Source organism: Pinus tabuliformis, chromosome 5_2, assembly GCF_031772625.1.
Source record: "Pinus tabuliformis cultivar Carrire ecotype Pingquan chromosome 5_2, CPIR1, whole genome shotgun sequence".
NCBI lineage: Eukaryota > Viridiplantae > Streptophyta > Pinopsida > Pinales > Pinaceae > Pinus > Pinus tabuliformis.
Window position 1 is genome coordinate 980,410,649 of NC_142306.1, and position 11,279 is coordinate 980,421,927.

Consider the following 11,279-nt stretch of genomic DNA (forward strand, 5'->3'; position numbering starts at 1 on the left):
ATTGTTGTGTTGTATGTTGATGATGTCATTTTTACAAGTACTGATGACTACCTCATTGAAAATTTCAAATCAGTCATGAAAGAAGAATTTGAAATCACTGACATGGGTTTGCTGAGATACTTCTTAGGAATAGAAGAAGATCAAAATGAAAATGGAATTTTTATCTCGCAAGCAAGATATGTGAATGAAGTGTTGGGTAGATTTAATATGCAGGATAGCAAGGCAGCAATCACTCCCACAGTGATGGGATTAAAACTCAGCAAAGGGGACAGCAGCAAGGATTTTGATCCTAGTTTGTACAAGAGCATAGTTGGCAGCCTAATGTATTTGACTGCAACTAGGCCAGATATAACGTTTGCTGTTAGTTTAATTTCCAGATTCATGGAGAGGCCAAAAGAGGCACAATGGCAGGCAGGAAAAAGAATTCTGAGGTATGTTAAAGGTACTAAAATGTTTGGCATTTTATATACTGTCTCAGAATGTTTAGATTTAATTGGATACACTGATAGTGATTGGGCTGGAAGTGTAGATGATCGGAAAAGCACATCCGGTTATGTCTTTCGCATGGGTTCAGGAGCCATCTCATGGGCTTCTAAGAAGCAGCCTATTGTAGCACTGTTGACAGCAGAGGCTAAATATGTGGCAGCTACAGCAACATCATGTCAAGCAGTTTGGATGAAAAGAATGTTAAGGATCTTAGGCCAAGAGCAGGCAAAAGGACGGGTAATTTTTTGCGACAATAGCTCAGCTATTGCATTATCCAAGAATTCCGTGTTTCATAAAAGAACAAAACACATTGACACAAAGTTTCATTACATCAAGGAATTGGTAAGCAATGGAGAAATTGTTTTACAACATTGCAGGACTCAGGATCAGGTTGCAGACATTCTGACAAAGCCATTGGACCAGAAAAGCTTTGAATTTTTGAGGAAGTGTTTGGGTATGACTGAACGCCCAACAGTTGAAATTAAAGGGGAGTGTTGAAATATTAATTTGCAACTGCCGTGCGCATTAACTCAGCTGAAAACCACCCAGACTCCATCGGACCGCTTTTACGGAAGGAGTGGTATTCCTTCAATCGCCCCCGATGCAATAAAAATCTTCCACGCGTCCACAGTACATTTTTCAAAACCACTTTTTATCGGGACATAATGTTCGAGTGACTTGATCAAGCGATGATCGTTGGATTAAAGTGAAGGTTTGAAGCCGTTGATTGAAGTCAAAGCTGCGTACAGGCCTGCAGCAAACACATTGCGTAAAAATTTTGGTTTGACCGCCGGTTTTATCATTAAGGCATTTAATGAATTTATCATGGTTCATAGAGTATTGATAAAGATTTTTAATTTTAATGTTTTTTATTTTTACGGAGGTATGGGTATAGTAAAAATGTATTTTATGTGTTATGTTTTTTGTGCGTTGAACATGTATTGTATATGAAATGTAATGAAAAGAACATGCACAACAGTGCGAAGAAAAAGAATGGGGCAGCCTGAAAATTCCTGGTTGGTTTAGTGAAATGAAATATATTTACGCACAGTAGTGCAGTGAATGTTTTTGTTGTTGAACATGAAAAGCAAGATAGGTGCAGCAGCGCGACAGTGAAGGAGATTTCCTTTTGTTATGTAATGAAATGTAAGGAATTACATTTACAACAGTAAATGTAAGCAATTTTTTTTTTTTTTTTTTTATATTTTTTTTTTATATTTATATTTTTATTTTTTTTATTTACAGTAGTAAATGTAAACAAAAATTTACACATAGCTGAGTAAATATTTTCATAAAGAGACAGAGTAATTTTGTTGAAACGGTTTTGGTGAATCCCTCTGAGAGAAAGAGGATGAATTTTGTATCAGGCATTTTATTTTAATGAATACAAAGATTTTGTGGGTGTATGTAATACTCTGTTCTCAGAAATCAATTATAGCTTCCTTGTGTTAAGATCCTGGAGAAAAACAAAGCATTGTTTCTGTGTTCAGTTAATTTGTTTTTAGAATTTTACCAGAAAAATTCCAAACAGTAGACGTTCCTATTCATGTTCTGTTCTAGGGTTTTGTTTTCGTTAGGACATCAAATTGTGAGCCTTCTTTATGACATCTCGTGTGGCTACATATAATACATGCAAAATATCTACGTTTGAAAATAGTAAGCCATATTAATGGATATTCACAACATCTCTGGCTCTTGTCTGTTAATCAGGTAGTAGGATATGTTACACATACTTTAGTGTTTCTCAAATTGAGTAAACAAAAAGCTGAATTTAAAAATCTATAAGACTCGAGTAGTTCTGTTGCTGCTAGTCTTCGGTTTGAACAATCTAAACTTTTAGGAGATAACAAATCACTTTAAAAGAATATTGAATATCTTCACTCCCTCGGCCAATAGTTAGAATTTGATGTATAAAATTTAAAAGTGTCTGTTGTTTTCAAGATATGTATAAAAGAATGTAAATATACTGCAACATCATGATGCAGGTCTACCCTGCAAAACCCAGAATCTCTCCATTCTCAGGCATATACAAAACCATTCTCGAATAATCGCCCGAGTAATTCTTCAAAGTCTGAGCAATCTCGCAAAAAATCATATGCGGAAGCTCCTTTATATTATCATTCAACTAAATCACATATGGCTGGATCTTAAAATCAAAATTCAATAAAAAAAACCTGTGCCCATGCTTCAAAAACTCAACCTGGAAAAGTCTTACCACGCACATCGTTTTCATGTATACTAATATCAACGAATGCCGCTACCTTGACAATCCAAATGTCAATTAACCTACCTACGGTTCAAACCTTCCAAAGCATTACATCTCCTTCCGGAATTCTTTAAACTTACCGTTCTGCTCGATCATATCCACACATCGACCTTTGGCTTCTCGTCATCTCTATCAGACGCTCTCTGGCTCTGCACCGAAACAGAGTTCTTCAAACTCACCACAAAATTGCATAGTAGTTGAGACCTTCACTACTCAACGCCTTCGGTTTGATAGTCCAATTGGGTTTTAAAACCACACTGCCCTCTTTGTTCATAGACCTGTGCTCTACGCATTGGTTTATTCTAGCGTTTGGGCAACTGCATCTACCATTATTTGAAGTGAGGAATTGATGGTCATAAACATAAATCTATATTAAATACTATCGATTAAAACAACAAAGAGCCAAACCCCATATCAATCAACGCAGCAAACAATCGATGGCTATCACATGCGCATCGATTTCTTTTTGCCAAAATGATTCTGTTCAGCATTTAACAAAATTGGTTACAGATTTTTTTTAACCAGTGCTATTCCCAGATACACCACCAATTACGAATGTATAACCACGGCATATACTCACACCAATAAACAATTCCACGCAGGGAAAAAAAAACACTTACAGTTTACAGATGAGACATATAATGTTAAGAACCGATTTACTCAGAGGTTACTCCTGCGTACATTCTAGAACTAACTCCATGTGCAGAATCTCATCACAAAGGTTATTAAAACCGAACATATTCATACAAAATCGAATTCAACAATGTGCATATGGCTCAAAAGTCAAATTCTTCAGAGATAAAAACAACAATTACAAAGAGCCTCTTGTTCATGGCCAAATATTCAAAATCCATGGCCCTTTCAGCTGTTCATAGATTTACAGGAAAAAACCCCTGTCTCCTACCTCTATCCCCCTGTTCTATTCTACCCAAAAGGGAGTTATACATCAGTCACACCTAACTACTTCTTTCCACACAAGAAAGAATTAGTTATTCAGTTATAACTCAACATTTAACTAAATTAGACCACTTTTAATTACCTACCCTTATTGAAATTAACACAATTTAACAACTAAGTCTTCCTCAAGTCTTGCATTTAGCCACAACATGTGACCACCCCGTCACATTGCTGGCCCAAGTCTAGATGCTCCTGCATCAGACTCTCACGCTTGAAAACATTCATGATCTCCTGATCATGTGCTTTCAAGAAGAAATGAAGAAAAATTCCTCCTGGATCCTAGAGTTTGTCCTGGAGTTGTCCATATGCTCTGCTCCTCCGTTTAGGCGGCATGTCAGCTGCTTCCTGCTTCATCTTCCTTCTCTGGTCACCATCAAAGTTGCAAACCTCTTGAAGCTTGTCAGCTTTAGAATCTGCAGCTTCTGCCTCTGCAAGCAAATTTCCTGCTTCCTCGATATCTTCAACCTCAAGTGTTGCAGACCATTCCTCCCTGGCAGAGGCAGCAACTAATCTAAGTCTCTCACATCTTGCCATTGCTGCATCTCTTTCCTTTGAAATAATGAGATTTTCAGCCTCCTGCAACGCAGTAACTTTGCCTTTTATTTCTTCCTCCAGCTTCTGCAAATCTGACAAAGCCCTCTCCATTTTATGGCTGACATCATCCTTCTCCAAGCTCAATGCCTTTGCCTCAGCAGCAACCCGGCCAGCTTTCTTGAAATTTCTTGCTGCAGCTGCCACTTTCTTTTCGGCTTCTAGTTCTGGACCCCTTTTATCAATGAACAACAGTTTTTGTTTCATGGAAGTGATCTCTTGATTGAGGTTAGCTTTGGCAGATGAAAGCTCTTGAAGAGATGACCTTGCAGCTGCAACCTGCTGTCTCAACCCTTGGACTTCTTGTGAAATTTGTTCCTCCTTCTCGGCCAGTTTCACCTTATTTTCTCTGGATTGCAAAAAGGATGAAACTATCAATTTCCTCAAATCCACCAACTCCTGAAGTACCCTTGCCTCATCCCCAGCATTGTCAGCCAACCGAACGAGGTTTACCCTCTTTTGGTCCACTGAGGTAAGCAACTGATCGACTTCCATTTTCTTCATGGAAAGAATTTCAGAGTTAGTCTGCAGTTGGTCTAGTACACACTGTAGTTCTTCAGACTTTTCTTTTGTTCCTATAAGATTTTCTTCAAACTTGGACACTCTATCAGAATTCTTTTTTTCAACACTTTGAATTTGCATATCACTTTCTGATATCTCTTCTTCCTTAGCTTTAACCAAGGCGAGCAGATGTTGCAGCTCTTACATCAATGTTTCTCGAGTATTAAAAATGATTTTTTCCTCTTCCATGTCCTCCCTAACAGAATCATTAACTGATTCTTTGAGTTTTGCATCTGCATCTTCAATTATCTTCAATTCAATATCAGTTTCCAATTTCTTCAGCTCCAAAGCTTCTTTCTCTAGTTGCCACTTTTTCATTTCGTTGGCAGCAGTGTTTTCTGCCTCTTTAATGAGAGTATCTGCAGTTTCTATAACCTCCTCAAAGATGTTAAAAAGGTCATAATACTGACCATGGATGTCATCACAAACAGTGAATTTCTTTCCATTCGGAGAAATCACCTCCAGTAAATCCTTTGCTTGCAATACCATTTGAAATGCACACCTTCTGCGTATGTTTTCCAGATTCTTGAAGTCTTCCATCACCTTCTTTATAAATTCCAATGTTTTATTCCCTCCTTGATCCTGTTGCTGACTTCTTGTCATTGTCAGCGCTTCTTCCTTTTCTTCACCTTTTGCTAGGTGAACCTCTGCTTCATGTCGTCTTCTTCGAGGTACGTTGATCAACTCAACATCTCCCACGGCGGACTCAATCGTGCCTATCATCATGACAGCATGATGATCTTCTGCTAAGTTTTCAGAAATCATGGTCTTTTCTTCATGAGCTTCTTTGACAACCTTTGTTGGCTGTCCCTTTTCACCTTTATTCACTAATATCTTTGGGCTCTCGTCTTCTACCCAGTTTTCGCTTCCAGGACTGTCAGCTATATTCCGTGTGGGTGACATTGGATCGTTTGAAAACAATGTTGAGGAGCCATTGGGTGGAGAGGAACAATAGCCAGGACCACATTCTTCCTGCCAAGAAACGTCTTTACCAACTATGGGCAACCCTCTATCACTGTGAAGACAAGACGTCGACAATTTAACCCTTCCTCCAATTGATTTTATGTCTCCGCCTGCTAACTTCTCAAGTGAACCGGCTTGATATGCATCCCAAACCACGGGAGCGGAACAGGGCTGATCCCTACCTTTGATGGCTTTTCCACCAGGTTTTCGTTGGCCAACAAATAGAAAATTAAACGTTGACTTGTCTTCCCCTGCCTGTCGCACCGATATTCCCACGCCATTTAAACCCTCTTTGACCTCTTCTGTCTCTCTCAGGCTGCTCTTGGAAAGTTGCACCTCCTCTGAACTTCCTTCGAGCGGCAACATCGTAGCCAAGGGCATATGCAACAAACAGTCATCAAGCTGTTGTGGAGCATCAATTATCTTATTTGCGTCTTTCCCACCAGTTTTATCTTCTGTCACCTGTTTCTCTGAATCTAGTCTTCGTGTCAACATTTCAGTACGCTGACGCAAGTTCTCTTCTGAACTTTTGAGACCCTCATACGATCTCACCACTTCCTCATCATCATCCAGAGATATTCCTTCCTCTGGCTTGCAGATAACTTCATCTGTTTCATCTGCTTCCCCTACTTCTTCAAGCATTTTCCTCTGAACAAATTTGCCTGCGGCATCTGCCATTATCTTTGTCTTCATCCTTTCTTCTTGAGCTCCTCTCTCTACTGCAACAGCTTCAAGTACAAATGTATCACTACTTCCTTCTTCTGAGTATTTATCTCCCGAAAGATTCTTCTCCATACTTGTGATAGCTTCACAAGATTGCGCATCCTCCTCAGTAAAACCTGTAATCACATTACAATTGTCAGCTATAAAAACACAAGATTTTACATCATCCAGTTGATCTGGATCTGCCCAATAACCCAAGAAATCATCAATGATCTCTTCCTCTGTTTCACCAATGGAAACCTCCACTTTCAACTCGGCTGCTCTGAGTTCTTCACGACTCAACTGTATACTCATCATCTGCTCGAGCTTCCTCAACTCTTCTCTTAACTGCATGTTTATCTGTTGATCTCTTTTTTGTTGTAGCCTCTGCCACTTCACTCTCTTCTTCATGGTCCAACCATGTCTCTGGTCTTTCATATTCTCCTGTAACAACTCCATCAATAACTCAAGTTGCACTGCTATCTCAGCTTTCTCTTTCTCATACTCTTCATCAGTCAACTGCTGTCTTATGCCACTTACCTTGGCATCTTCTTTCTCCCTCTTTCTACTGTGGCCTCTTTCTGAACCTCTGCTCTCTCCTTTATGACTTTCAATAGTCATCTCCTTCGCCATGAGTTTCTCACCCATGAGTTGCACCAAGCCTCTGCAACAACAAACTCTTCTGCTGCCACTTACCTCACCAATCCCTTCCTCCGGATCTGGTCTTTTGGTAATCACCGGTCCTCTACTGGAACCTTTCGAGCATTTCTCCACTACTCCTTCAGGCTTCACTCATCTGCAACTTTATTCAACCTCTGTTGAATCTTCAGGTTCTGCCACATTCACTTAGAATCCTTTGTTGGACTCCTCTGTCACTGCTCTACAGCTGTGATCTGCTTCTTCCCGCTGAGACTTTCTTCAATCTGCTTGCAACCTGAACTCTGCAAACAACTTTCAAACCAGAGAAAATATCATCTAACAACTCACCTTCAAGACCCTGTTGATCTTGCTTCACTTCGTCAACTGCACTTGCATATCTGCGCTGCAATCTTCATCAGTTCCAAAATCTGTTCTTAACACATGCAATTAATTTAACTGAAAACTTAAATCTCCACACAGAGCTATTCCAGCTCTGATACCACTTGATGCAGGTCTACCCTGCAAAACCCAGAATCTCTCCATTCTCAGGCATATACAAAACCCTTCTCGAATAATCGCCCGAGTAATTCTTCAAAGTCCGAGCAATCTCGCAAAACATCATATGCGGAAGCTCCTTTATATTATCATTCAACTAAATCACATATGGCTGGATCTTAAAATCAAAATTCAATAAAAAAAAACCTGTGCCCATGCTTCAAAAACTCAACCTGGCAAAGTCATACCACACACATCGATTTCATGTATACTAATATCAACGAATGCCGCTACCTTGACAATCCAAATGTCAATTAACCTACCTACGGTTCAAACCTTCCAAAGCATTACATCTCCTTCCGGAATTCTTTAAACTTACCGTTCTGCTCGATCATATCCACACATCGACCTTTGGCTTCTCGTCATCTCTATCAGACGCTCTCTGGCTCTGCACCGAAACAGAGTTCTGCAAACTCACCACAGAATCACACAGTAGTTGAGACCTTCACTGCTCAACGCCTTCGGTTTGATAATCCAATTGGGTTTTAAAACCACACTGCCCTCTTTGTTTATAGACCTGTGCTCTACGCATTGGTTTATTCCAGCGTTTGGGCAACTGCATCTACCATTATTTGAAGTGAGGAACTGATGGTCATAAACATAAATCTGTATTAAATACTATTGATTAAAACAGCAAAGAGCCAAACCCCATATCAATCAACGTAGCAAACAATCGATGGCTATCACATGCGCATCGATTTCTTTTTGCCAAAACGATTTTGTTCAACGTTTAACAAAATTGGTTACATATTTTTTTTAACCAGTGCTATTCCCAGATACACCACCAATTACGAATGTATAACCACGACATATACTCACACCAATCAACGATTCCACGCAGGGAAAAAAAAAACACTTACAGTTTACAGATGAGACATATACTGTTAAGAACCGATTTACTTAGAGGTTACTCCTGCGTACATTCCAGAACTAACTCCATGTGTAGAATCTCATCACAAAGGTTATTAAAACTGAACATATTCATACAAAATCGAATTCAACAATGTGCATATGGCTCAAAAGCCAAATTCTTCAGAGATAAAAACAACAATTACAAAGAGCCTCTTGTCATGGCCAGATATTCAAAATCCATGGCCCTTGGGAAAAAAAACCCATGTCTCCTACCTCTGTCCCCATGTTCTATTCTACCCAAAAGGGAGTTATACATCAGTCACACCTAACTACTTTCCACACAAGAAAGAATTAGGTATTCAGTTATAACTCAACATTTAACTAAACTAGACCACTTTTAATTACCTACCCTTATTGAAACTAACACAATTTAACAACTAAGTCTTCCTCAAGTCTTGCATTTAGCCAGAACATGTGACCTTCCCCTTACATTGCTGGCCCAAGTCTAGATGCTCCTGCATCACATCAATCGTTAGAATTTGATGTATAAGATTTAAAAGTTTTCGTTCTTTTTCAGATATGTATAAAAAAAATATAAATATACTGTAACATAAATATACAAAATATTGGAAAAACAGAAATTCTATTTGAAAGAAAAAAAATAAAAATATGTATAAAAAAATGTAAATATACTGCAACATAAATATACAAAATATTGGAAAAACATAAATTCCATTTGAAGGAAAAAAAAACAAAAACAAAAAGTACGAGGGCAAAGGAAGAATCGAGATTAAATATCACTATGGTCATAAAAAGATAAATAAAAACGGGTGGTAAAATGTTATTTCCTCCTTGAAAAATGCTATATTAGGGACTGGGCATCATATATTAACGTAGGGTTGGCACCCACAAATTTATAGAAAAACAATGTTTCTTTCAATTTTTTTTGGTTAAATTGTTACTATGGCTCGTGGTATTCGAGCTCAACCAATGATTCTTTAAAAAAAATTGGTTAAAGTGTTCCTATGGCTCACGTGATATGTAGAGAAATCTTGTAAAAATTGACTAACATAAAATATATGTTACAATTTGAAATAATTTACAATATTACAGTGGAAATTATTAATAAAATAATATTGGGTTTTGGTAGCTTATTGATAAAATAGACCTTTTAAACTCAAATTGGAAACAAAATTGTTTGAAAATTGTGGAAGCTACTACCAGACAAGTTAGATGGTTTTAACTACCTTGAAAGAAACAAATCTTAAATGAACTTCTTGTTTTACATAAGATTGAATGTCCAATATAAATATTATCTATTAGAATGGTGTATACTTGATACCTAGAAAATATGTGTACATTTATTAAAGCTTCTCTAGGTGGATATCCCTTTTCAGATGAAAATAAGAATCAAAATACTAAAAAGAGAAAAAATAAACCTCTCTAATTTCTTGGATGACAAACTTCACAGGTCTAGAATAAAGAGTATAATACAAGCGTATCCTTTGTAGTTGTCAACATTTTGGAGGTAGATGGACCTTGGCAAGCGTTGTACTCTCACCGTAAGAAACAAGTGTCTTACTCTATTACCCAACACAGCGTCACTAGATTCCAATAGTTACCTAATACAAAATCAAATAGTAATTTAAATCATTGAAGTTCATAGTAAAGTATGTCATGATACTCTCAGCAATGGTGCATGCAACATACCTCTTCATTGACATGGATTTCGTGGTCTCCATACAATTGTAATGCCTCCTCAACATGGGTACCAGTGTATACAAGATATGCACATTACCATCAACCTTGTTCGGCCTTTACCTGCTTGTTAGAATATCATAAAATGGGATCACACATCAGACATCAAAATTTTAATGCAGAATGGTGGACATAACTTACCAAGCACAAGACTCAATATTGAATATATTCATATATTTAGAGTACTAAACAAGATTTTCTTCGGGAATCCATAGACGGTCTTGTCCCAATAACTGAAGGTAATTAGACCAGAAGCAGCTTTAGCGAATCTGAAAATGGCATACTTTTTGTATGTGAACTAGTTGAGCCATGTTACGATGCTTATTTTTTATTGTATTTAAGTATGTTTAGGTGATATGATTTAAAGTTTTGTTTTCTAATAGACTTGGGACCATAAATAGCTCATATTTTTGGACAGAGAGGCAAATCAACAATAAAAAGAATGCCACAAGTTATTTAACAACAAAAGAAAATAATATCTGAAGTCGCTTCAGCGAATCTGAAAAAGGAAGCTATTTTATATCTGGGCCTAGTTGAGCCATGGTATAAGGCCTTTTTTTTGCCTGTGTTTAAGCATGTTTTAGGTGAAATTATTCAAAACTCTATTACTTGAACATTCTCAGTGCTGTAAATGGCTCTTATTTTGGACAGATATGGTTGTTTGTTTTGGACTGTCTAAAAAATCTACCTTTTATAAGTATAACAATTTGAAGCTAAGATTTGAAATATGTAGATGATAGAAGGCGAGGACTGTTGGAATTTTCTGATAAATTCCATAACAGACAGACAAAAATTGCTCTGTTTTTGCACAGAAAAACAGAAAATCACTTGCTGGAAACGGTGTTTCAGCAACACAGTTTTTTTTCAGTTGCTGTAACTTGTGTTGCAGCAACGCTGTTCGTGGTGTTGCAGCAACGTAAATTTTTGACGTCAAGTATTTTTTGAGTTA

At 37.7% G+C, this 11,279-nt stretch overlaps 1 protein-coding gene across 1 annotated transcript; it reads right to left on the minus strand.

The window, feature by feature from the left end:
- Positions 1–3,988: 3,988 nt before the first annotated feature.
- Positions 3,989–4,942, minus strand: LOC149162585 (uncharacterized). The gene has a single exon (XM_089435229.1). It carries the CDS (start codon positions 4,940–4,942, stop codon positions 3,989–3,991), a length of 954 nt encoding a protein of 317 aa, XP_089291355.1.
- Between the last annotated feature and the right edge of the window lie 6,337 nt (positions 4,943–11,279).